Source organism: Mycteria americana, chromosome 12 (assembly GCF_035582795.1).
Source record: "Mycteria americana isolate JAX WOST 10 ecotype Jacksonville Zoo and Gardens chromosome 12, USCA_MyAme_1.0, whole genome shotgun sequence".
Classification (NCBI taxonomy): Eukaryota; Metazoa; Chordata; class Aves; order Ciconiiformes; family Ciconiidae; genus Mycteria; species Mycteria americana.
In genome coordinates, this window is record NC_134376.1 from 17,640,312 (window position 1) to 17,668,230 (window position 27,919).

The 27,919-nt window shown below is 40.9% G+C and overlaps 1 protein-coding gene across 17 annotated transcripts in view; it reads right to left on the reverse strand.

Moving 5' to 3' along the window:
• ADCY9 (adenylate cyclase 9) overlaps positions 1-27,919 on the reverse strand; it is a 99,246-nt gene that overhangs the window by 9,482 nt on the left and 61,845 nt on the right. For 4 of the 17 annotated variants that reach the window (XR_012777602.1, XR_012777600.1, XR_012777601.1 and 1 more), the window contains exons 5-11: positions 25,813-25,915; positions 22,560-22,768; positions 14,483-14,642; positions 11,323-11,471; positions 8,279-8,320; positions 1,456-2,206; positions 727-894 (exon numbers count right to left, since the gene is read on the reverse strand). Coding sequence is in view for 6 of the 17 variants with exons in the window: in XM_075515060.1 (XP_075371175.1) it covers positions 1,018-2,206; positions 8,279-8,320; positions 11,323-11,471; positions 14,483-14,642; positions 22,560-22,768; positions 25,813-25,915 (1,852 nt within the window). In the remaining 11 variants the exon portion in view is untranslated. Of the gene's footprint in view, positions 1-44; positions 2,207-8,278; positions 8,321-11,322; positions 11,472-14,482; positions 14,643-22,559; positions 22,769-25,812; positions 25,916-27,919 lie in introns of those variants that run through there. The other 13 variants (XR_012777597.1, XR_012777596.1, XR_012777595.1 and 10 more) reach the window with 8 other exon arrangements.

The window sequence follows — 27,919 nt, forward strand, 5'->3', positions numbered from 1 at the left end:
AACCCCCAAACAAAATAAAAACAGGAATAAAATAAATAAATAAATAAAGGCATTCCCAAAACATTTATTTCGCTTTTCTCTCTCTCTCTCAAATCAGACCAGCTTAGAGATACCAACTACACCTACCTTCGCAAATTCAGCTAGAGTACGGAGTAACATGAAACTGCCTTAGGCTCGTAAGACCTGAATTGAAACGCTCTCGTGGTCACTCGTCTGCTTCTGGAAACCTGTCCTGAGAGCTGGTGAAGTCCGAACCCTTATTCCATTCCCACATATCAGTAACTCACTGGCTATATGGAAAAGAAGTGTATCCAAAGCACACAACGGCACATTAAGGTTGAAGAAAGCACTGGTAAAGGAGAGTAAAACTACAGCAGTTGTTCAGCCTACTCTAACTAAATGTTGAGCCACTGCAGAACTCCTCCTCCAGCCCAACACAAAGTCAAATTGTGTCACCCCCTCGCCAAGACATTCTTTTGTGGTACGTTACTGGCACTTTATGTCAGTCTCATATGGTAGATACATGCACATTTGTCTGTGTTTACATACAAAAGGTCTGATAACAGTAAAACATTGTTCAGAGAGATATAAAAAACCCAAGGAGTTGCATTAGCCAAAAAAAGTGTTTTGTGAGAAACAACAATAAAAATGATATAACCACAGCTTTTCTTTTCTTTAAAATTAGATAAATACCCAAAGCTATGATTTCACTTGGGGCCTCTGTACCTTGACAGGGAGTCCAATGGAGTATATCTGAAGGCACTTAATATCCTCTACTCAGCTGTAAGATGGTTGCACAGGGAGCTGGGGAGCTCGGGATGTGATCTGGGGCATGGAGAAGAGAGATGGATGAAAACAAGCCCTGAAGAGCTGTGATCCACACAGCATCAGGCGCTGAAATGAAAACAAACGTACAACCCAGGTGTTGAGAAGGTCTCTCTTGAAAAAGAAAACTGCCAATTGCAAATGTCTTTGTGTTTCTATTGACAGAGCACTTCATGCAACTCTGACAGTGCATCATACACTCTTAGAGATATTTAGCTTTGTCAGTTCATTGACCTCCTCAGTTCCCGCTTCCTCACAGTCAGTCTTCTCTGCGGCTTTGCCAAACCTGCACCTCTCCTCTGCTCTCACCGCATCTTTCTGGAGCTTCTTGGTGGAAGGAAGGATGTCCTTAGTTTCTGAGTTATCTGTGCCATGGGCTACCTTATCAGAATTCTGTACAGAAGGCACCAGGTTGGCAATCTCATCCGTCGGAGACCGCCCAATGCTGCCATCCACTTGAACCCGAATGTCTGGAGATATAGACAACTGGTGATGTGGCACGATCCCATTGTCCATGCATTTTGGGTAAAGGTAGGTCTTCATCTGACCTTTCCCCTTCACATTGACTGTCCCCCTATAGTCAAAGTCATACCCCATCTTGTTTAGGATGCGGTAGCTCTCCTCACTCACCTGTATACGGCACTCGACGCCAGTGGTGTCCATTCTGCTAGCAATGTTCACAGTGTCACCCCAAATGTCATACAACAACTTGGTGGTGCCAATGACCCCAGCAGTGAGGGGACCGTGGTTAAAGCCAATCCTAAGTTTAAAATTAAACCACAGCATGTTGTTGTTGAAGTCATCCACCACTCGCATCATTTCTTTGGCAAATTCAAAAAGGGTCTGCAAATGTCCGTGCGGATGGTTGTTGTCCTGACACTGCGAGGTGTTCAGTCCTGAAGCGGCCATGTAGGTTGCCCCAATTGTTTTGATTTTCTCAATGCTGCTGTAGTGCGGTTTGCTTAGCAGCTCATCAAAATCCCCAATCAGTTCGTTCAGGACTCTGTAGCACTCTTTGCCTCCTTCGTAGTTCTCTTCATAGAACTCGCTGAAGTTCACAATACTTGCAAAGATTACTCCGCCGCTGTCGTGGTTTTTGGAATAGCTCTGGGAAACCTTCAACTGCTCAGCCACGTGGTACGGAATAATATTCCTCAGCAACCAGTCAGCTTGATCCCTCATGCTCTGAATTTTGGTGCGATGGAGATCAGCCTCCACATCTCCATGGTAGTGGAGGCGGTAACTGACCTCAAACTCTCGATTCAGAAACCAGACCAGGAGGAGCAGAAGGAAGGAAACCAAAATCACTTCCTGACCGATCAGGTCTGCTGGCCTCTTCATGTCATTTGGCACCGAACTGTTGCATGGACTTTTTCTGGAGCTGGAAGCAGAAGAAAGGGAAGAACACGAAAGGTGCGTTTAAAAACACAGAGTTAGGGCACTGCCATTTCTGCCCCGTAGTTAGAAATCCTTTCCTAGAAAAAAGTGTAGGAAGTGTACGTTACATACTAAATTATAAAATAGGCTTTGATAACTTTATCTGCTGTTAAGCACGTTAAAGAATTAATTTCATTCTTAAACTCCCTGAGTACTTCCTGATATCAGTACTACCCGATATCATCAGGTTCAGCAACACAGAAATTGCCCAGCCTTTGGGGTAGTCCTATTTTAAGGACTTCACCAAGGAAACAGTTATCTTTTATCTAAATATATAACTAAAAGCACTACATGTAAGTATGTATATAAATGCTTAATAATGCCTGTGTTTAGACACATGTGTGCACATGTACATCTGTATAGGAGGCGTGTGTGTGTAAGTTTTGTGGAATTTATCTTTTTTTGTATTACCTCCAATATTCAGAAGCATCTGCTTCTGCTTTATATACTCATAGTGCTTTTCCCTTGTCTCCTCCTCAAAGACCAGTAAACCTTTGCAGTGTGCCTTTCATATTAACACATGAAGGTTTTGGAAGAAGATAACCCTGTACAAGACACTTCATGGAGAACTGCATGTCTCCTGCATGAAAGCAGAGAATACGGAGCTCTGGGTTGACATCTTTTGTACGCTATAACCACTGAAGCTTTTTATGGTGGAGACAGGAAGTTTCTCAGAGTGCCAAGATTAAAAAAACAAAAAAAAAACCCCCAAAAAACAAAAAAACCCCACTGATGTCTCACATAGATTGAGAGTAATATTTCAAATCCTTTTGACAATTCGTCAACCGCCTGTGCAGATTATGAAGCACTGATGGAGGATGCTTCCAGTGCCAAACCGCCCTTAACAAGGAGACATCTGCAGTCTACAATCTCAACTTTCTGGAGAGATGCAAAGACACCAATTTAATCTGAGACGACACCACCTATGTGATCCTAGAAACTAAGTCTAAACCCAGACAGATTGGCATGCAGTGATTTCTGGAGTCACTTAACTGCAATTTTTTCTATAAAATTATGCCAAAGCTTAAGATTTGATATGAGCAGACACATGCTGAAGTTTTTCAAGTTAAGAGATGGTTTGATAAGGGAAAGCATCACATCAACTTTTCTCCTTGAAAAACAGAAAGGCAATCTGTATCTCAGTGTCTGTCTGTATCTCTCTTATGCAGGTATGTTAGCAAAAGAGATTAAAACTCAAAGCATATCTGTAGCAACAGCTCAAGAAGAGACGACTAAATTTGTTTCTGTATTTCTAAGTTCAATTTGTTTCTTCACGTCCACGAGGGACATGCTTCCACTTCTGAAATCGAAGCAGACACTTGAGCAATTGAGCTGTATTATGGACCCAGTTTCTTTTTCTGAATGTTCATTCTCAAATATTTGATTGACAGTAAAGCATGATGAAGCAAACACATAGCACAGTTGTGAAACAGATGAACGTGCACAATCTCTGAAAACATTTGGATGTGCTATGGTCTTTGTTTGTATCTATTAGCTTTTATCATAGTAAGCCTATAGGAGAAAAAGTGTCCCGTAAGTAAAATATTTACAATAGAGAACTTACAGGTTGAATTTCAGATTAAAGCTAAGACCACATATTATATTGGAAATCACTCCTTTTGTTTTCAACCATAAATATACTTCTCCCAGGAGAAGTGAAGGTATATTCATTTTATTGGTTTGATATTAAAAAAAAACACGAGGGAAGAATGAAGGGAGGAGATTACTCTCAACTCACAGAATATGTCCCTGTAATTGCTGGTGAGTTGCTGTACTAAGACTCCTTCCTTTCTCCTTTACAACTACTTTTCTCAACAGAACCTCTGTTATGAACCTATCCATTTTCTCCCTAGAAAGACAAGTCAGAGACTTAAGACAAAGGCTCAGTTATTAATGACTAGAATGGTAAAAATTCCTGAAATATAATCCTTGCTACCTATTTCGCAGGTGGCAGAATATCCTCCCAGTTTGATGGGCTTATAAAACAAAACGAGGGGAGGATAAGTAAAAGAAAAGATCTTCGAGAATAAATAGAATAAAAGATCTTAGAGAATAAATAAGGCTGGAGAAGGCGAGGAATGAATCTTGGTTAAGGAGCACGATTCAGGTTCTTTTCAGAACAGTTCATTATTTTCCCTTATCTTGTGGGAAGAGATCTGCTAGAGGATCCGAGCAATGACTTGTTACTCCTTTGAGAGTATGAGTTTGATCCAGATAATCTGCTCCAACATCAAACATCCCTGCCACAGGGATTTAAGTCATTAAAGGCTTTTTATTTACAGTTTATTGTACAAAATACTCCTCAAAGTACTTTAATTCCTCTTAAATGAATTAGGCAAGCACCACAAATTTTACGTTACAAAGTGTGGCTCGTGTTGAACGCAAGATCTGCCTTTTAAGGAAAACCTGCTGCCTCCCATTCACCACTCCTGAAGTACTGGCATCTGCAAGCTCTCAATCATCTCCTCAAGCGCTGGCCTGACCTTGTTTCCCATGTGGGCGTACAACCTTAGAGATCTGCATGTGAAAGGAGTGACTCACTTGTACGCTGACCTGATTTCATTAATAAGGTAATGGGTTAGTATCTCAAAAAGGAAGGTGCAATATCTTTTCCACAGCAGGCATTTTTGATCACGATGCAACTGCTACAAGCGTTAGTACAAAAAGCCACGACGCCAGCCTGAAGGAGAGAGCAATTACATCTTACTCATTTGGAAATCAAATTTCTGGATGTTGCAGCGACCAGGTTACAGGACCTACAGGGCTATAAATCATCTTACACAGTCAGTTAGCAAAGATGACCTGAAGCTACCCTTTAGAATGAAAAGAAAAAAACCCCACACACCTGTAACAGAAGGATGACACACACCCAAATCTTCTTAAGCTCTACTTTTTATGAGGTGCTGCAGCAGAAAACTAATTTTAAAAATCATTCAAATTGAAATCTTAAGCCGACAATGTTCCTTTAACTCAAACTGGTAAAGTGCTTCCTGGCACAGACGCCTAACTATTAACTTGGCATCTTCATCCAGGCTGTGTGTTGAATATGGAACAAGCGAGAGCTCCGGAGATAGAATCTCCTTTGGCTTGATCACAAATCATAAAGATAATGGCTTTCCACTCATAAAGATTTTTTGGAAAGCCATTTTGCTTCTGAGCCAGTAACCTATGTTTGGATTTGGATATCTTGCTATATTTAAAGAGGATGCATGCCTGCTAAATCTTAAAAAGAGAATGCAATGGCAGAACAGTGCAGAAAGGGGAAATCAAACAGCTGCTTTCGATGAAGAACATATAGTGGATGCTTATAACCCCCCCCCCATCAAGTGATTTTAGTCTTCCACCTCAAGTGACCTATCACTGTTCCTCCTCCAGCAGTCACAAACTGGAAAATGATACGCCCTACCTGCTCTGAGATAAGAAATGAACGAAAATGAGAAATATTTCCTGCTTAAAAGACAAAGTTTATGGTCGTATCTCTTTTGGGCTGAAGAACTGGTCTGTCTGGAAAACAAGGCAAATTCCATATTTTGATTTACTGAGCGTAGTATGGAGGGTCCAGAGATGAACTTTGTGCTAAGACTTCATTACCATTACTAGTATGTCTCTTCCCATGCAACATTAATAATTATCTCAATTCTTGATCAAGAAAAGGTAATAACCTCATTAAAGGCATGCAAAACAAATAAGTTTGCTTGGCCCTCTTAGAACACAGGAAAAGCTTTCATGCTGACTGGGGTAAGCAAGGAACCTTTTTTATGTATTTATTTCAGGGAGAGAGGAACAGCAAAAAAGTTTGTTAGGATAAGGAAGTTTCAACTTTTTATTAGCCCATCACCAGGAGAAAGGGGAAATTCTGTTTGCGCAGACCTCTAGAACTGTGGTGTTCAATAATGTACATTAAAAGATCCCTGAAGAGAGAAGCCAAATTCTGTTACAAATTAACGGTAGAAACAGAAGAGGATTAACTGTCCTTTAACTTCCAACACGTAGAAGCATTGTGTCAATGTGTAAGTTTGGACAGCTTCAGACCAGCGGAGTCTGGACTGTTAACAGAGATCACGCTGGACTGATACAGTTCCTGCATCAAAACAGTGACCAACTAACCTGACAAAACTGCTGCCGACACGCAGAAAGGGCAGGGCTACGTAGTATTAACATACGCACGACATACAGGCATTTTTTCCCCACCTGTAGGAATGACAGTCAAAGTGCAAATCTAGTACATCCCATAATAAGAAGTTTAAAATGAAGTTTAGAAATGTTTAATGAGCCAGACATTTTGGTCACTGCCTGATTTGGTATTTAAATGACAAGCCAGGATTTGCAAAGCAGGCAGAGAGCACTCCACGCCTCTTTGCAATAACATCTTCTGCATGGTTTGGTTTCTCATCCACTTTTACCTTTATTTGTCCTGAGTGAGAAGCTATACGATATATTTATAGAAGAAAAATATTTGCATGCAAACAATGCTTGATAGCTATTTTTTTTTTGCCAGGTTTCTAATAAATGATGATGTAGAAATAGTCACTGAACGGAAGACTGGGTTGTCAATTATTTAAGGCAGAATGAATTATTTATTAGTGATTAGCAGCTGGTCAGGAGCCTGCTAAGCTGTTGTCAGCACTGGGCAAGATGTTTGTAATTCTGAGCAACACAAAAGGTTCAGTGATTTCACAAACTAATAATAAACCACTGAGGATCCAAACTCAGCCTAATCCTAAGACATTACTTCCAGTGATCACCATGCTTTAATATTTTGTACATTGCCTTTCAGCAAATTCCCTTCAGTGTTTTAGTTTACCAAAAAATCAAGCCGCCTCTGTTCTTTTGGCTTTAATGTTCCATTCTGGATTTAGTGAACTGGAATTCTGTTATGAAAATGAAGTGATTTTTCATGAATCAAAGCCATACAAAAAGGAAAACCCATGTAAAAAAAACCAAACAACAAAAAACCCCCAACACTGCAGCAAGTGCTAACTTCTTGGTGAATAAATATCTAACATGAAAGCACAGTTACCATCTCTCTGTACTTAAAACCCACATGTTTTATAAACTACCATAGCATTCATGTAGATGACATTTTTTAAAAAGTAATTTTCTTTTGATACTTATTCCCAGTCAAAGCAACATGCTCCTGAATACACATTTGTTTAGATGAATTACTGAGTCACATATTCCCAGAGTCATTAGTTCAACCAAGTACAACACTGCCCCAGTATTGCTCCCAAATTTGTAATTAGCAAACACATATTTTTTCTAATACCAAAGACCAATAAAAACACTTTTTAAATGGTATTGCAAAACTTGCAATAAAACCATGAGAAATTCAACACTAAACGGAGTGAATCTTTAACTTGTTTATTTATAAGGGGCTATTAATAACCCAGGAAAAGACTTTTGTTTGTTTGTTTAAAAGTCTGGGGGCTAAAATTTCATTTGCTCCCAATGATATGACTTGCTATTCTACCTAAGCGAGCTCAGGGTGGCAGACAGCACCCAGACTGTCATCACCAGCATGTCTCCATCCCGGTGAAAGCAGCTGGCTTCACAGCCAGCTTTTTCAGCTGAAGCTCCTCTACCACAGGGAATTCTCACCTGGCCAGCTGTGGATAGCATCCAACTCAGCACACTTCTGCATGGTGCAAATCAACCAAGGAAAAATCAAATCAATAGCTCATGATGTACAGATAACCCTTTAAAAACTGCTACTACTAGAAAAACAGATGCTATTTTATATAGCTCCTCCATAGTTCTATTTCCTAGAAATCAAACTTAAAAAGAAAATAGCATTACACAACTCAGTGACTGCAGCATCAGCTCTCTGATGATTTTTGGTCATACGTAAGTCCTCTGTAAAGAAAAATACATACACAAGGAGCTGAAACACAACTTGCTGAACCATTTTGTTGAATTCCCAAGTGTGTTACTGTGGATGCAAAGTTTTGCTACATATAATTGACTGAAAGTGTTTCTATCCCTAACCATAAAGATGGTAATTTTATATAAAGCTTACCTAAAGTTCTGTGCCAAATCTAGATGAAAAGTTTCCACGGAGCTGAAATAAAAAAGCATTGATATTAGAAGGAAAGTTAAAGCATTCTGCCAGAATTTCAGTTAGCATTTTAAACTTTCCTATTATGTAGACCGTAGGACCAATAATTGTGTTGCACGCTTGATCAGCTTCAGGCAAACTTTGTTTGAACGTGACTTATCTGCACTTTTTGCTTGGAAGAAGCAACCACAGTCAGACACAGAGATGCAAACACCTCTAAAGGGTAACTGATGATAACGCAGTCGAGATGATGCCTGGAACGAGTAATTGTTAAACAATCCAATCTTACCTTGGAAACATGGAAAAGCAATTTCAGGACTCTAAAACCCAGTTATGCCTTCATCTTATCTGACCACACAATACAAAGATTAAAAAAAAAAAAAAACCCAAAAAACCCAAAACCCCAAAAAACCGACCCCCTCCCCAAACAAAAAACTCCAAACAAATACAGAGTTTATTTCTGAAAATGCCATTACAGAAAATAAGTAGTTTTCAAGCAATTTTTGTTTTTACTTGCATTACAATTTCTCTACCGCAATCAAATATTAAAACTCTCAGGATTAGCTACTTTTGGAAAAAGTAAAGAAATCTGCAGAATGGATTTGCCTGTGGTGCATACGAAGCTGCAATTACCACTGTGACAAAAAATATTACCCAGACTATTGATAAGAGAGGAACAAAAAAGTTATTATTAACAGACAAAAGTTATGGGTCTCACTAATTCAACCTGTATTATTTTTGTTCATGATCAATTCTATAAATCACTTCTTCAGATCTGCAGTTGAACAGCTCTGTCTATTACTTTAAATATTTATTTTTAAAAGATGAAATAACAACATATTCCATGATTTCTGTACTTTACCCATTAATGGTCACCGCTATTCAAACCACAGGTGAAAATATGCTATCATTAGCAAAATTTCTTAAGATAATGTTTCTCTAACATTCATACCACCCCTTTAGCAGTCAGCAAAAGCTGACGCTATGAACTGATACAACAGCAAGGTCGCCACCTCTCTGCTTGGGAACAGCCCTTCCCAGTCCCTTGAAATTGAAATGCAGGGAAAATCCCAAGGTTTGTGTCTGTCTTTCTGCACAAAGTCTTAATACAGAGCTTATGCACAAGCTGATTTCGTAACCACACATATAATTTGTTATAAAATTTTGTCTTTGAATAAGGAATTAGGAGCTTCAATTATGGCACCAAACCTTCTGATTTTCTTTTGCAACAAAATGCCTTTGGCATGGATGCACAGAGGTCTGTTCAAACAGTCACTCAAGGGAACGTCAATCACTAGGATGTCTTTTTCATGCTTTGGCTTCACTGCTTGCCTTTGTATGAAGACTTTTGGTACTACAAATACATTGTATTACCCTATTTTAAAAGGCTCTGCTATGAACCAGCATCTAGTTATGCCACGCTAGCTCCACGCAGACACGCTAGCACGCACCTAGCTGAATGAGCTGCAAGAACTCCTGCTTGGGGGGAGTTACGGAAGAGTAGCCAGGGAGTCAAGAAATGGCATCAAGGGCTTGCTCTTCACTAACTTCCCTGAAAAACCAAACCTGGGGCTAACTCCTCCGTGAAGCTGGTGGTTGCACAGTGAGTGTCAGTGTTACAAGGGAAAAAGCCCACGGGTGGAAGGTCAGCTTTCTTACTGGGAGAGGGTCACTCAGCGTGCCAGAGGAGAGACAATGTTAGGCAAGCTGGACAACTAAAACCAAAGGGACAAATCAAAGACGAGAAAGGGGAGGCATCCAGAAACTAAACACTACATCCCTCCACTGAAGCTCGAAAGAACCCTCCTGCACGCCTTGCCTGAGTGCTCTGCAGAGAGACAAGAAAGGGATTTTTCTTTAGTCTAATAGGATTTAGAAACTATTTGTCAGCTGACTCCAGTTCCAAGTTATTTTTTTCCAAGAAAATTCTTTCTTCCCTTACAGCCACTTCCAAATTACAGATGTGAACGGGTATTAAGGGGTGACTTTTATTGTCCCTCTCTTTTTTCATATAAGATCAAGATTAAAAGAGACCATTGAAGATACCTGAAGAGGGGATTAAAAGCTAAATACTCACACAAAACATGTATCTGCAAACTCTTTTTGGTTTGCTTGGGGTTTTTTCATGTTTTTCACCATATGATTCAGCAGGCCTCTGAAGAAGGGTAAAAGGAAGGGCTTTTGATAGGAACTAGAATAATCTAGCATAAGAAGTCCTTGCAAAGTCCACACTATGGTAAGAGTGCCAAAGGCTAAGATATTTCTTAAGCCACTGAAAAGTGCAAGTTGATTATAAAATGTTGACAATAGGAGTAGATGGCTGGAAGGACTCCCTTGACTCTCTTGGCAAGGAAATAGAAGGAGAATACTGCAAACAAGTTCTCCTATGGGGAAAATTGCTTTATCGGAGGAAAAACTGAAAAGCCTTAAGGTTATTGCACAGAAACTGCATTAACTTGATTCCTCTGGTTACGGCCTTGCAGCATCCTCTGAAAAGGCAGGAAAGTGAGAAAGGAAACAGGGTATTAGAATCGTATTAAATCTAAGCACCTGCCTTCCACAGCGGAAAACTCCTTGAGAAAGGAGGTGAAAGAAAGATACATGGTTCCTAAGGGCAAAAATAATCCAGAGGGGTGTGGGGGAACAACTGGGCTCTCTGGCACCACCAAACGCCTCACAAATTTCTTAATAAAACAGATTTTCAAACAAACAGCGAAGGGCAATTCTATGGGTCTGATAAGTGTGCCCTAGAAACACATCAGTTGAGGACAGTGTCATTTCAACACACATTACAGGAAAGGGCCCCTCAGATATTGTCCTGAAATCCTTCAAAAAAAAAAAAAAAAAGCAGAACTCTTCCCAAATCAAATTATTAAGTTTGAGATGCTGGAGAAATTCATGGCAGATACTAAAATCCCATGCATTAGACCCTCGCTTCACTGGCAAAGAAAACCAAATTTGTTCATCTAAAACACGGTCTGTGAGTGCCAAGGTGTGATGCTCACCTGTCTGGACACAAGGAGACGTAGAGCAGAATGAGAAGCACTGCTCCTACTACGGTTGCCAACAGAGATCTCATCCAGGAGCTAAGCTGGCAGAAGTTACAGTACTGCACAATGGTGATCAGAATTGCGCAACACATAAACATGGTGTACTGCAACAAAGAGAGAGAGCGCGAGTTAGCTTCTTCTTGCTGACTGGAGCCCTTCTGCACATAAATGCCAGCATAAATTAAAGAATGTGTGCTATAAAAGAGAAGGATCTAATTTCGTCTGTATTATATGCACAGTAAGTAACCCCTCACAGTGTCTGTATCAGGAGACAGCACTTGAAGATGGAGGTCTTCCCTTCAAAGAGCAAGAAAACTTTTAGCACAGATAGTTTGTCACAATTTTCCCTAGATGGAGTTTTGTATTACTGCATTACACAACCATTATTTCAGTAATTTTCAATACCTTCAGCTTACCTTTGCAAAAAGCTCAGTGCCTCTTCTTATTAAAAAAAAGGAAAAAAAAAAAAAAAAAGAAAAAAGGTAAACATTCACGGTAACCTCCTCTCAACTGCTGGGGTTAGACCCTGTCTGTTTTAAACTGAATGTCAAAATTCCACTGAAATTCCACGCATTGAAAATATGGAACACATTCACCCTCAAAAACTTCACCCAACTGCCTACCTTTAAAAACACTTCTTAGAGGACATTATTGTACTGGCCAGCAGCAGGTGAATTCAAATAAGAAAAAAATCTGTTTTGAGAACAAAAGGCAGGTGTCAGTCATTGTCAACTGATGCTCGGTAACACCACCACTTGTGCCAATTTGAAAGGACAATTTTAGATTTTCTGTTCCAAATGCCCTCTCTCAAAAATGTTTCCCTTCCCACATCTTTAGTGGATGAAGAAAAGGAAGGGCAGGATGGATATATTGCCCAGAATGCCTTCATTTCCCTGAGATACAATCTTACAGTGGTCAAAACTTTCAAGCTGATGTGCAAATTTTGGTTTTATCAAGAATATTCATGACCATCCGAGCTAAACCAGAGACTGCATTATGGAGTTCTTTTAGCTATATACTGCATTTTACAGTATCAAATGATCATTCTCTCCCTTTCTCTCTCATTTTGAATTTCCTTTACAGCTGAAGTGCAGAGACTGCAGATTAGCAATACTGTAGCATAACAAATAAGCATGTGATTCAGAAGTAGACAGACACAGTGTATGGGAAAAAACCTTACATAATTTACCATTTCTAAACCACAAGCAGAGTTGTTGTTTTTTTAAATGACTCAAAAATGGATAAAAGGAATTTCAGAAGTGTCCATAAAAAACCATAATTTAAACTTACTTTTTTCCCCCCATTTCAGGTCTCCTAAAGTGGCAGAGCACTGGTTCTCACTCCAAGTGATGCCCCAGCACGAAGCCAGCCTATAGAGGGTCAGTAAGTGCTGTGTTTTACTATGTACGCATGGCTTTGGAAAGTTTTTTTTTTTCATTGCTGTTTTTGTTAATTTTGATTTTAATTATTTTATATCCAGGGAGGGTATAAAATGCTATGAATAAAAAAAAACTTCGCAAAACCATGTCATAGTAAAAGATGACACTTACCTGACCCTCTATAGATTGACTCCATTTCCTAGAGCTCCATGACTGTTGAAACACTGAGCACAAGACGAGTTGGGACATCTCTTGGAGAGTGAGCCAACAACCCCACGACTCTGGAGGACCTGCAAGAGGAAAGAAAGCAAAGTTCATTCTCAGTTTGGTGATGAACACCACCACCTTAGTGTCAATGCTTCAGGCAGCAGCAGTAAGAACCTGATCTGGACAGGTATCGAGAATACACTAATAAAATGGTTCTTCCAACATTATTTTTAAACATTCGGAGAGATGATCAAGGATGGTGCTGAATGGGATGATATAAAAATCAGTGGACAGATTTGAGAGATTTGAAGGTTTTCAGCTCCCTTCAGTGTGAGGAAAACATTCCTACACTTAGTTTACTGGTAGTCATGAGGGAGGAAGACCATCATTAAACAGAAAAAAAAAACCAATTACAGCTTTAAAATAGTTAGCTAAAATTCACAAAATGTAAAAGCTGCAGAATGATTTTAAACATGGGATGTGAAAGAATATCAAATACACTCTTCTGTGACTGTGATAACCATGGAATAATATATGTTTAAATCGGGAAGGACCAAAAAACGTCTGGTCCACACGTTCCCATGGAACACACACTTCCCAACACCCAGTAATAAACTGTGACAGGAAGAATGAAGAGGATCTGGTCGTTACCTATGCCCAGGGCCCTGAAACAGCAAGAGATTTGTGAAACAGAATTCCCTGAAGATCCTGGAAAGGAAGGATCGTACACTGTGCTACCTAAGAGAAGCTCGCAGAGAAACAAACTTTCATCTCCAGTTCCAGTCCATCTTATTCACAAACAGTTTTTAAGCATTGATTTTATGCTAAAGTTAGCCTTTAAATTAAACTATTCTCCCCCATCCCCAATATTTAACCCCTCGTTCCCCCCTTCTGAATGTTTTTGTTAAAGGAGACACCAAATCCCCTGTGGACCTTTCTGTGGCTGGGCTAAATATGCCAATTTCTTTCCGTTCCTTTTCAGAAGACAGCTATTGCATTCCTTTAACCATTTGTGCAGCCCCTGCAGGGTAACCATTTCTATGTACTGAGCGCTCTCTCCTTTGAGTTTCTCCATCTAACTCTGCGAAGAAAAAACATTCACTAATACTGTTCTCGCTGTTGAGATTCACTGATGTGCATGCAAGGTTTTTAAGTATACATAGCATCTCTGATGACAAACTCTAAATCAAAACCAGAATGAATGCAATGAAAAGTCTGAGATACACTACTTGCATTATCTAGAATAAACACCTGCAGAAGCATTTGGTCTAAGAAAAAATAAAAAGTATGTATGTAGGCAGGCGTTTGTAGGTATCCCTCTCCTCTTTTGTACGAGAGTTTTCAAATAAGCAAGTGACTGTATTTACATAACAAACTAGGCATTTCATCACACACAAAAGCCCTCTCCCTCTAAGGGATCTGTATCAAACAGATGTAAAGCACGAGGGAGGTGAAGGAAGACCGCAGGCAAGCAACAAGCTTTGTTAGATCCAAAACGTCAGATTATGAAACAGAGTTCGACAACTTACATGTATATTTGTTTCAAAATCAGAGGTGAAGTGTGAAAAAACTGCAAGAGCTGGGAGAGAAACCAGGATTGCACCAAAAAAATGTCGAGGCAGCCAGCCAGATATCACCTCCAGGAGACGCTTGGTGCAAGTCATCACCTCCTCCAGAAAGAACGCCATCCTGGAACAAATGAAATCACGGATCGAGGCATTAATTTCAGCACATCACTTCAGACATCTAATTTACCTGTAATAATATAACTTCAAATCCTTCACTGAGACTGTATGAGCAATCACAGCACATTAGATGCCATAGCACCTGTTGGTAATTTCAGGAAATAATCCACCTTTGCTGAAAGATGACCGTCGTTTGCTCCGGCAAGGGATGTCAGCAAAGGGCAGGAGAGCAAGTGGGATGGTGGGCTTTGAGAAAACAAACCGAAATCCGAATTTCATTTCCTTGGAAGGTAAGCGTAGGAAAGACTTCTCTCCATTCATAAATATTTAGCCTTAAAGCAGGTGGGGAGAGGGGAAGCTTTTACAAGTTAAAAAAAATTACTTAAATTAACAGCAGAAATGTTTGAAAAGCAGGGCTGTATACGCTGCTAACAGATCAGTCACCCAGAGGCTGTGCAAATCCATGCCGTCTTAACATTATATTGCCATCGAAACCAGTTCTCCCAGTTACAACCACCCCGACAGAAGTTCCCGTCTGCAACCAGACTCCGTTCCCTCTCATTAGGGAAGGGGAAGAAGAGCGTGGGCTGAGAGCTGGCACCCTCCGTAGGCAGCAGAGCCTGAGAAGCAGTTGCGACGAGCAGCGTGGAGGCCAGCTGGCAGCTGACACGCTCCTCCGCTCCCCTGTTGGTATCTATCATAGCAACCCAGTTGGCTCCGCACAAGGCATGCGGGAAGGAACGGTTCTTGCCTCAAGCTGCTGATAAAACGACGGCCCAAACCTGTGAAGTGCTGAAGGAGCCAACTGAAGAGCTCTGGAGAGCAGCTTAATGGAGATACTTCTTAAGTGAGAGCATTTCTAATTGTTAAAATGAATCAGGAAAGGTAAACGGATGCTTAACGCTCGAGGACGTTGCATAGAAAACTGTTATTTATCTACGGAAACAAATCCTCGGGATAACTTGCTTCTTAAACCTCAAAAACATTAGTCACTCTAGAAAAATTGCAACTGCTGTTCAAGTTTCTAATTATTTTTATGAAGACATAAAAAAGTAACATAGTACAGTTAGCTCCATTCAAAGCCATTTTGTTGGGGCTGTACATAGTTACCAGAATTGGTCTGGGCAGGTAATTCTGCTATTGTAACAGTGGACTGCAGCAGAGCCCAAACAGCAAATAATTACTATTTTTTTTGGACAGAGATACTCACGGCTAAAAAAAAAAAAGTATAAATACAACATACACTAAATATGAAATTCACAATCTCCCAAAGTTACAGAAATTATTCCACATTACCCGTATCTTTTAAAAGAGAAAAAACTATCCACTGATTTTTTAATGCTGTTGTCTAAAATACAAGGTATTATGCTGGACAAAAGCCTGATACAAACCAGGATAAATTTAAAGTTCTTTATGTGAATTTGACACTTATTCCACAACTTTAAATACCTATTGTTTATTAATGATATTTTAATTCTCTGGTCTAGACTTCTGTGCATGTTGCGACCTCAAGCATTTTTTTTGAAGCTTCAAGAGCTCTTCTCTAATTTAATATTAAAATCTGGCAACTATACTGAAATGCATGGAAAAAGATAAATTTGGGGTAACAGGATGGAAGACGCTGTAATACGTCAGGACCCCACGAGAGGGAGCTCACAGATTTGTTAGTTCCTAGTTTAACGGCCCTCCATTTACACCAAAAATTAGAGCTATATTCCATCATAAAAAAGAATTTCCAACAAAGCACAGAAATTTAAAAAATGTACATACACCAAAATAAAATTTTAAAAAAATCTTACGGAGTAAGAATGGGGTTTTTCTAAAGCCTCATATACTGTCCTAGCTCAGTCGCCTCTAACATCGATGACAGAACTATCCCTGCCTTCAGCGGCAGCCAAGTTAGCCCAGTATCGAGTACTTCTGAAAATGCCACCCAAGTTCATGCCTCTAAAAATAACGTCCAATTCTCCCAAAGCCTACAAATTGGGATTAACGTTTACAAGGCCGAGCTGCGCGCGAGGAAACCGAATCGGGCTCCAAGGCAGGGCACCCCCGGGGCTAAACCGGCTCCCCGCGCTGGCGCAGCCGGCCTCTCCGAAGGCGGATCAGCGACACCTCTGCCCACGCTCTGCCTGCTCTTCCACGGCGCTCCCATGTAGGCTGGCACAGAAACCAGCTCTGTGGCACGCCAAGCGCGGCAGATACCCGGTGCAGCTCATGTCTCTCACCCCAACCCACGCAACAGCGACTCCGTGGTGCAGAAAGCTTTTTGTATTTTTTTTTTTTTTTTTTTTTTTTTTGGCCAAGCCTCCATGCCAGGACAAATTCTTGTGGGAACTATAGCAACAAATCCATCAGCGAACCCGATCAGTTAATCCTGTGATGAGGACACTTCTTTATTTAGGCAGCTGCGTGTTTCAAAAAAGCTAGCGCAAATTCCAGGACAACGCCACATTTCTCATGATAATGTTTACCTTCTTGCATTGATTTTTTTTTTTTTTCAGTCCGGTATTTATCGCAACGCTCTGCACTCTGGAATTAAAACGATTGAAATCTCATCCTTCACAAAACAGCGAAAGCCCGTGAATGCAGCGCAACCCTCCCATCGCAGGAAGAAGTGCATTAAATCCAGACAGCAATGAGAGCTGCAGACAGATTTAATGGCTACAGGGCAGTATCAGTAAATAATGCAGAGTCAGTGGGTAGTTCAAGAGGGCTTAAATGCTAAAGCATCCAAGATGTTTACACCAGCTGGAGTTCAAATTAGTAACTTTGACATAAATGATTAATGGGCAATGGGGAATGTTACCATCAATTCTGTATTTACTGGCAGTTTAAAATCAATTCCCATAGTTCAAATCAAAAGCTTTTGGCATAGCAGCAATTTGGTGGGATATTAAATACCAAAGTCACAGATGTTAGAAATAAAGGCAAACAGAATACATTGTTTTCCCTTGCATCAATACTCTGTATCAGTCATGTTGTTAAGAGAACCGGTTCATTAAGCTCTAGTTGCAGAAAACAATTTCTGTTCCTGGCCGTTAGGAATTTAAGAAGATCCAACTGGTTGGCCACAGGGTCTTCAGCAAGCCCTGGGAAGGTGAAGTACCAGGCAAAGGGCAGTTTTGCTTCGTCAGACAACAGCAGTTTCCCATTCTACTGTTTTGATTGTACTTGCCTTCTTTCTTCATCCAGAAAACACTTTTTTGCCCTCTAGAAAGGTACTTCTGAATTCATGAAGCAACTTATCAAGTGCTCCCACCTCTGAGAAATATCCACAGAACAGTGGATATTTCAACCCTGTTCAAAAGTGCAACCCTCTTTTGAACAGGGTGGAAATATCCACTATTCTGGCCTCGTCTCTTCACTCAGAAGTCTTCAGTGAAGGATGCTATCAAAAGCAACACTTTTTTTTTTTTAAGCAAACTTATTTATAACAAGTTTTACTCAAGGACAAGAACTAGATGTCAAAAGTATCTACTTAACAAAAATCCTGTATTTGCAGCTAAAATAGCGGGCAGATGTGTTTTACCTGTATTCCTGCAGAAGCATTCCTAAGAATCCCGAGTGAAATCTCATGCACTGTTGTACATTCAATGACATTTCCCAAGGTATTTTTATAAAATAGCAGAACTTTAGGACCTCTTACACTTCAACTGAACTCATGAAAGTCAAAGTAGTCACACTTCAAGTGGGAAGGACATTCTTTGCACTACATTTACAGAACAGGAGATGACATCTTCCACATGCTTATAAATGAAGCACCATTTTTTGCATGCAGCTCTATACAATTAATTTTAGAGTGGCACTTGTGACAACAGTGGGATCCTCATCTATAGATACTCCAGAAATTTATTATCAGACACTTCAGAGGAATCAAAACATCCTTCTCCCTTGTAAGCCTTGCTCCATGAGGACTTCTGCTCTTCTAGAACTTAAAAGTTTTAACTCGTTTCTCATTGCACAGGCAGCAATAGCGCTCTCCTGTCCCACTCCTGCAGCCGGACTAAAGGTCTTAGCCACAAGAGCTGTAGCAACTCCTTCCTAGGCTGAGTCCTGGATCCAATTAAAAGTTAGACTGATTTAAAGGCAGGGTGTTTCGCATCATGATAATGAAAATACAATGAGAAACTTAGGCAAGAATTTTCTGGTCCTAAAATAATCCCTTTTCCTGAAATTCTGGGATTGTGCCCAGCATTGTAGTCCAATCTCCTCCCTTAAGATATCTCGGTGGTATTCTGTGATTGTCATTTGGGATGACATTTCTGCACAGGAAGTTCTGCGCTGTTTCTGTGAATAATGAGTGGTCAGAGTGAGCAGTCCTCACTTTGAGGAGGATTTGAAGAGGAAAAAGACGATTTTCTTCCTTCTGCTCAAGGGAACTGTACAGAAGTGTGTGCCTCAGGCTGTGGAGACCCGAGTGGCCCAAAAGCATATTCTATGTATTTACTATAAAGTAAATGCATATTATACATGCAAAACAAAAAAACCCTTCCAAGCCAAAACAGATACCTTCTCCTACAAAAGTCTCCCCCAAACACCCCATTGCCATTACATTTAAAACTGAAAACCTACCAGAAAGCTTCTGAGATTTTCATCTACAAAGAATGCTCTTTTTTGGTGTATAGTATGAGGCTATTTTCAAGAAGGTACCCTGGGTAAGATCTACTTAGATCTGAGATGAGCCCATTTAGTACTTTAAGAGATTTACTGAAGTGTTACCTTAGATGCAATGATCAGAGGTAAGCCAAATACAAATTATACCTCATTAGTAGAGGAAAGAACATGAATGTGAGCCCATGGTAGCAAGTTCCTGAGAATCAATTGCTTGTAACTGTGGAGTAAATACAGAGTGACTTGCAGACACTTCCCTCCCACCAAAAGAAAGGAGCAACACGTCTCTCACTTGCACGACAGGGGCTCCAGGAGCAAGGGATACCTGGTGACTTGATTCCTACGTCCCTACTCCTCAACTGCCAGTTTGACAGAGGGCAGGGAAGGGCAGCAATCGCTTATCCCATCCAGCGATTCCTGTTTCCCAAACCATCCATGAGAATTCGTGGTCATCTTGACTCCAATGAATGCAGCAAGTGCTAGCGACTACCGGTCATCTGCACCCGTAGTAGCTGTGCAGGAATCGCGATATTCCCCGCATGCCCAAACCTCCTGTGAGTGCTTGTTAGGATAAAGACAGTCCTGCATACTGTCAGTACAGTGTTTATTGAAAATCTGCTATTACTACGCCAAGTGGGACTACGTGAGTTTTGATGGCTGGCTACAGGTGTTCTCCACCATGTGAGATGTTTCTCAACCTGTTTTTCAAATGAGAGTTAAGCACAAAAGAATGATTAACATTAAAAAAGATACATTTCTAAGACTCAGGAGTCATCCTGAAACACTTGCTCTTTAAATCTCACTGACTTTAAATGAGGCATCCAAGCCAGCTTAGAAAGTAAAATTCGGGCTTTAAGCCAACATAGTCTCATGAAAATATTAGAAATGTCAGTGGCAAAACCAAATAGCGTTAAGAAAACTTTATACAGCCACTTAAACTCACCTCGGTAACGGCCGAGGCTCACTACCAGAGAGCATGGCTCTCAATATAGTGCTGCAATGAAGCTAAACCTCTGTACAGCCATACACGGCTCAGAAAGACAAAACCACTTTGTAAATTCTTGGCTATATAGATAGCATATTGAAAACAACAATTTTCCTTCTCCTTAAGAAACCCATAAACCACCAATTATAGAACAGGACTGAAATAAAACCTTATGTACCTACATATAAAAATTTCTAAGATTATAGCAGTATTTTTTAATGAATGTACAAAATAAGAAAAGGCAAATGCAGTGCAGCATTGGAAAAACAATAATGAATTTAAAAATACTAAAATGGAGTATTTTGATAAGGTACCCGCAAGGTGAATGAACACAAATTTTCTCCAAACATATCTGGGTAGCAGAAACCAGCTCTTCTGCAAAGTGGTGGCTGAGCTGTTCAGAGCTGAACAAATTCAAGGATACAATGCCATGGCCACCAAACCCAGACTACCTGCTCACCGCTGCCTTCCTACTCTCCTGCCTGGTGTGATGAAAGAGCTGCCTGGACACGTTAAACTGACAAAAAAACCTTCCCCCCCCACCCAAGAGAGAATACAGAAACTGTTCTGCAAAGGGGAAAATGCATTTCTGGTGCAAGAGAGAGGAGAGAGCAACAGTTAATCCAGTTTAGGATGCACTGGAATGACAGTCCTGTCAGTTCAACCATCTCCCAGTATAGGTTTTAACACTTTCTGAATTTCTAGATTTTCTAAAAACTCCAGAACTACAATACTATCCAAATTGCAACAATCAAATACACCTGCTAAGAAATACTATCCTTAAAAGCACTTCCACTGTTCATAAATTACATCTCTCTACTGCTAAATGCCAGCTTTCATATAAATACGCTTGCATACATTTATATGCACACTGAGTTACAAGCTTGCTTCAGTGACTAAAGTACTAATTTAGTATTTTTTACCTTGACCCCGAAAAGTCAAAATAAGAGTGCAAACTGCAATCTCTTGTTTCTTTTGAAACAGCAGCAGAATGGCTTCTAACTTGTAATTACAAAAGCATTTGAACTTACACGTATTGATAGATTTGCAGAACTACAAGTGACACACGTTTCCACACACCACCCTTATAACACGCTCTCGTGTCAGAAGGAAGTGAAGTGAAAACGGGGGATGAGGAGGGCAGAATAAACTTGCTCTCACTAGTATAGACAAAAACCAACTTATTATTGGGTCTATCATCTGGGTTAATAACAGGTTACATGTGGTATCTGTATAAATCAGACAACACACCCAGGAGAGCATGAGCTTTACTGAATGCACGTACAACTGCAGTCCTCTGCTACACTTGAATGCGTTAGTAACTCCAGCGTGCCTGGGGGAAACCCCACATTACGTAGGAACCGCACAGTAACCGCTGGCTGACTGGTTGGGCAGGGTAAGGCCTGCAAGTGTCCTAGAAGTCCAGAACACACATCCTCTGGGTGACTGGGTAGAAATCAGTAATGAGAAGTCACTGTTAAGTATCAGGTATCCGCAGCCAAGCTTCACCTCCAAGGGCACAGGAGAGGCTGAGGTGCAGGGGTTGCAGGGATAAATAAGAATTCGGGGACCGGGGACTCTTTGCTGTGGGCTGCGAAGAGGCAGTGTGGGGGCTGGCACTGCCGAGCACAGTCCTGCAAAGCCGCCCTTTCTACAGAGCCAAACTAGTGCCCCTTCCCTCTTCAAGCAGCAGCTGACTGTCACACAGCCCAGGACCTGGGGGAAATGCTGAACTCCAATTACGTGTCAAACAGAGAAAACACAAACTAGTTGAATATTAAACGCATGAGACTTGAAATAGAGATCATTAAGAAAACTAATTCTGTACAGATACAATGTGACTTTTGCAAATTTTTTTTTTTTTTTGAGAAAAGGACTGCTATTTGTATTTCTGATAAATTATTTCAGTTTTAACACCAGAATGGCGTCCTTTTATCTAGGAATTTAAAGGCAAAGATTTTTTTTTGAAGGACAGATAAAAGTTTTCTGTTTGAATTCCCTCACTCTGATGACCCTGTGAGGGGAGAAGATACCCAGTTGTGTGTGGCACCCCAAGGAAAAATAAGCAGGGGCAGGCATGGTGTGCAGACTCTGTTTCCTTAAGCAGCCTCTGAGACTCACCTTTTTCTCCTCCAATTTCTGTAGCTAGACCTCTCTTTGCACAAGATCTGCCGCAAGCCATCTTGGCTTCACTAACACTGTTCTTCAAATATTACAGACCACCCAAGTGAGTTCCTGGGATGCTGTCAAACAAAATGTTCCCGAGCCAGCCACCATTTCAGTTCTCACTGCTATTTCAAGACTTTCTTACACTTTATTTACCTAATTGAGATGACGAGGGAGAGCACCTCTAGCAGGATGGCGATGATGAACACCACGACTGCTGCAGGTGGTGGAGGGGATGTGACCATCCCATGTTTCAGGAAACACGTGATAGAGAGTATGAGGAAGACTGTGGTGGAGAGGAACACGTCCAGGAGCGAGCTGAAGGTAGCGCTGGCAAACGTCTTCACTGGAGCGTTCCTTATAACCTGTGTGGAATACAGGGATTGAGGGAAGGGATGAAAATGAATAAATGCTATTTTGCTGAATTCCACTGTACCATAAACAGCAGCTTACAAAAACAAATAAAGGAATACAGAACTTTTTGCCACTTCATTAATCCAATGTAAGCACTGTTTTGAAACAAGAAACAGAAGAGGTAGTTCAATGGCTATCACGGCTCCCTGAGAATAAGTCTGTGTTGAAAAAAAGCAATGGCAGCACAGCCCCTGGGTCTGGGGTGATTTTTATGGAATATTGTGATACAGAAATAAACCATATGAAAATTGCCTATTCTATGCAAAGAAACATAAACCCCGTAATTACTAGCAGATAAAGCTGTAAGAAGTTTTCTTCAAGGATTTTAATTTAAAATAATAATAGATTTTACAATAAACCTTTTAGCTCCAATGGTTCTTGAAGAAAACTCTCCCAACACCACTCTACAGAAACAGTTACTTGCCTGTGGCAGAGTTCACATCTCCCTTCCAGACAGGATTAAAAGCAGCAATCAGGACGCTATGTAATCTGAATTGATCAGAGCCCAGGACATCAAGTTCTGTTCTTCCATAACCCCTTGCCACACATTCCCATCCCATCTCGTCCTGGCCCCAGTGCTTGTGCAGCTGTGCTGTGTGCTACTTTGGCCAGTCCAGCTGAAAACTAGATCATTAGCTCCACATCCTGGCTTACTCAGATGAGCCCAGTCTTATGAGTGTTTATGTCTGCCCAAGAGACCGCAGAAAGCAAGTTCCAAAGGAAAACAAAAAGTATGTTATCAATATCGCCATGAAGTAGCCCAGTTTGAGTATTCTGGTTTAATCTGGAAATTCTGCTTGCTCCTCAGAACACTATCTGCACTCAGCAATATTGGGAAATGAACTTCTTCCTCATTTGTACCTCTCTGCAACCTGATAAATTCAGCTAGCATCATTTCAGTGCCAAAATTACCTTTTAATCTGAACTGTAGCAGAATCCGGCTAGTCCACACAGGAAGTCACATAAATTGACTTAAGGAAAGCAGCACTGTATACTACCGTGACAGCGTTAAGGATGCCCTAACAGTGTTAAGCAGTGCCTTCATTTCCAAACAAGAACAGGCTAAGCAAGCTCTTGGGAAGTGGAGCCGCTTACAGAGAATGATCACAAGCCGAGCATGCAGCTGGCACAGTGTAATTAGAGGTGAATTCAGCGGTGTTGGAAGTTACTTTCAGCAACGGTTTACGGCAAGGCAATTAAATAGCCAGCAGTGCTGATAAATCATTTCACTCTCCAAGAGAATATTTTTGTTGTTGTTGTTTTGGACCAGTACTATGCTAATATTCAGGCTTTAACAGGTTTTGCATCGATGCTGCAACTGCTATTACAGAGTGAAGATTCCCATTTCCAGGGAGGTTTACATAATCATTTTCAAATTAATAGCTTGCCACTAACAAAACACACAGACCACATTCCTGCTCCTTCTATGAATTTCCTACATATCCACATTAATAGGTCAATCTGTATATGCTTGACTATCATGGCTTCGCTTCTCTCTCCAATCTTTCCATTGGAAAGAACTTGATTTACTATTTTCTGTATAGTTTGTGCGAATTTTGCAGGCTGTATCCCACGGGAAGTTTCTCCCTGTTGTTGCTACATGAGCTTTATTCAGAGATACACCACCGGAATAGAGTGCTGCAGGATGAGTATGGAGTTCCTGAACAAAGTGAACTGAACTGCAACACAACTATGCTTCCCTTTGTTAAAAAAAAGTAAGTTAGGTCTCATTTGTAAACATTGGAAAACAAGCAAATAGGGGCTATTGCTAAGGGCAATGTGACAATGCTGCCCGGAACAGAAAGCAGCCCATGAACAGAAAGCAACAAGCAGCAGAAGCAGAAATCCTACCTTCTCTCAGATGTACGGCATACAGGGAAGAAAATAAATCAACACCTACATTTGTCATGATGCAATTCTGCCAGAGAGATGACCCAAACTAACAGCTCAACGCTACTGGAAGGGAAGGGTCCATTCTCCTTCCTGCTGCCAGACACTTATCTTGCACTGGGTCTGGCACTTGCCAACCTCTCTGTGAGCTGCTGGTTCAATACAGCAGAAAACAGACCCAGACGGAAAAGAAAAAGCCCCCAACAGAAAAACAAAACATGAGTATTTTATGCTAGGTTAGTAAAATTAACTGGACCACAGCAGGGAAGCCTGTGAGCCACGTGAGCCAATAGAGCCACGAGAAGGAGCAGGGAGGAGTAGGAACAAGGAGGGGAGAGCAATTGCCCTCTTTTGGCAGCAACTTTTCAGCTACTTGTGGAAATGCAGCCTCAGTTAGTACTGACACCTAATGTCACCATATGTAAACTTAAAACATCTTGCTGGTTCCTATCAACCAGGCAGGAATATCTACTGACACGGGAAGCCTGCGATACTATTAGCCCCCAAGGGGATTACGCACTTTTTACACTCAGTGCAGAATCCTGAAGAAGGCACCAAGTTACTCACAATTTACTCACTGTTCCTTACAATTACACAGTGTTTTGAACTGCCTGTTTCTGAATGCAGCACACTTACAGAACTTATGACATTGGAGTTCAGAGGAGGTTTGGTTCCACAGGGATAACCATGAAGCTGTGACATGAATGAGAATCAAATTCAAAGTTATCATTCTCAAAGTTAGGATATTTGATGAGAAGACAAGTAGCATTTGGTCCTTTACTTTCATCTTGGCATGGTTCTCTGGCCTGCCTAAAGTCTTAAAACATTAACCTGAAAATGGAGAAAAGGCAGGTGAGAAGTAATGAGTATATCTTGGTGGACTGTGAAAATATATTTCCAGCCTAAACGTTGGACTAGACTCAGGGCATGGCACAAAACAGGTAAACTGAAAGGAGACTGTTTCCAGAGGCAGCAATACCAAGTAGTAAATCGCATGCGACATTTCATGACCCTTGTCATCAACTGCAATGAAATGTGTTAAAAACAGTGACAGACAGTGGCTTAGACAGATTACAGAAGGAAATTAACACCAGGGGAAACACACCTCTTCCTGATAGCTCGTCCTGTAGGCCATCTCCAAATCCTGATCCAAGAAGTTCAGGCTCAGCTTGTTAATAGGTGGTTTAAAGAAGTAGTCTTTCATGAGGCTAAAGAGAAAAGATGATATCAACATCAGTTTACTCAGCTGTAACTCTCAGAGCCCCCCATTCTGTGGCTTCTGTTTCTAGGGACACTGGCGCTTGGCTTTGAAGTTGCTGTTGCTTTTCTTCGCTCTCGGTCACCGAGGTACCCCCTTATCCACATTACTCGCCCAGTCAGAGGAAGTATTTTACAAAAAAATGAGAGAGAAAACATTCATATTTTTTAGGAGGAGACTCACAAGTTCTTCCAGAAACTTAACAGCTATAACTGCAGATGACTACACATAACTGTAATGTAAGCCAGTAAGTAGTAAAGGTTAATTGCTGCTACAGAGGCACAACCTTAGGAGACGCGTGGCTGAGGGATATTTGTGTCTTAGGTGGAATTCTGTCGTTCAGAGCAAGCCAAGGATGACAAAGGTGACAAACTGTTAGAAAAAAAACGTTGTCCATTTTAGAAAACAGCACTTTCTTGTTATTTCAAAGACACTAAAATAACTCAGTAACTCAACTGGGAACATTCCCTTAACGATCCAGGCTGCAGAGAAACAGAACCTGGGGAGATGGATTGCTTAAATTTACTTCTGAAACAGAAGATTTGAAATCACCCGAATCATCAACAAAGGCACTGACAAATAATGAAACTAGCTCACGAGGATTAATGAACCAGGAGGCAGCATCTACCAGAGGCCGTGGATGCACTCCTTCACCTTATCTTCCAGGGCCAGGTGCAGGGGGAAAAAAAACCCAAATCCAAACATAAAACAGGCCTCAATCATTGAAAAATTGTTTCTATTCCCCACCCTCTGCAGCAAAAATAGAACATTTTCTGAGTTTTACATTAGTTGTAAGAGGTTTATGAAAGAATTTTTCTAACATCATCTATGGAACTTGATCTGCAGACCTTTTCTTTCTCTAGTAGGTGTCAAAGCACTGCAAGGACTCGACTTACAGAGCACTGAGTGCTTTGTGCCTGACGGTCGCAGAATAAGGTCACGCCTGCTTATGCCGTTTATTGCTGGGATATCCCGTCACCCTCTCTGCTGTGCAGTCCTCACCTGAGACTTCAGAACACATGCTCTTGCTATGAACCTCCTTTCATTTTCAAGTAAACAATTCCACTTGTTATCTACAGTGAACTAACTGTTTTTAAAATTGCTGTAGAATTGAAGTGGGGCAGCTTCTTTCCAAGTGCTATTCCTACCTTTAAAACTGCGGCACTGAAACAACAATTAGATTGGACTATTTTGCAGTTGGTAACTCTTAAGCAAAAACCACAGAGTTGTACATGAGATCAAATTCCAAGCAGATGAAGAATGGAAAGGTCCTAGAGAGCTCATCTGTGCCTGAATCCTTTTTTGTTTGTTTGTTTGTTTTTGTTTTGTGTTGGTGGTGGGTTTTTTTGGACCACTGGCAAAGAGGTTTTTTAGAAGTACAAGCTCCCCAGCACAAGATGGCATGTGGGAAGCATTTTTTTCTTGAGATGCAAGACCAACCAAATACACATTCCTGGAGTGAAGCTCGAGAAGACAAAAGACTTCAACCATGAACATGGCAGATACTTTATAACCTTTAAACATTCTGGCCTTGGCCAATATATTAAAAACATCAGGATACTCTGAAGGAATGACGGGACGCATTCACTTGAGTCCCCCTTCTCTCTTTCATTCTTCCTTGTCTTCCATCCCTCACCTCTCTTAGATGTTTCTAAGAACATCTTGTAATATGAATTTTGCAAGCTTTTTTTTTTTTTTTTAAATATTGTTGAATTCACTTTCTTCCTCCGGGGAAGCTCAACAGAGTATGGTGGTGCTGTGCTGGAGCTGCGATGGTCTAAGGATGTAGGAAGAACAATCCAGTTTGCCAGTGCAGCATGAAACAGAAGGTATAACATGATGAAACCAGGGCGAAGGCAGCATTTCTGATGTCAGGTGGCCATACCGCACCAGTCCAGCTCCATGTCAATAGTCGTCTGTCTCAAAGAGGAAGATCCTAGTTGAGCTGACTAAA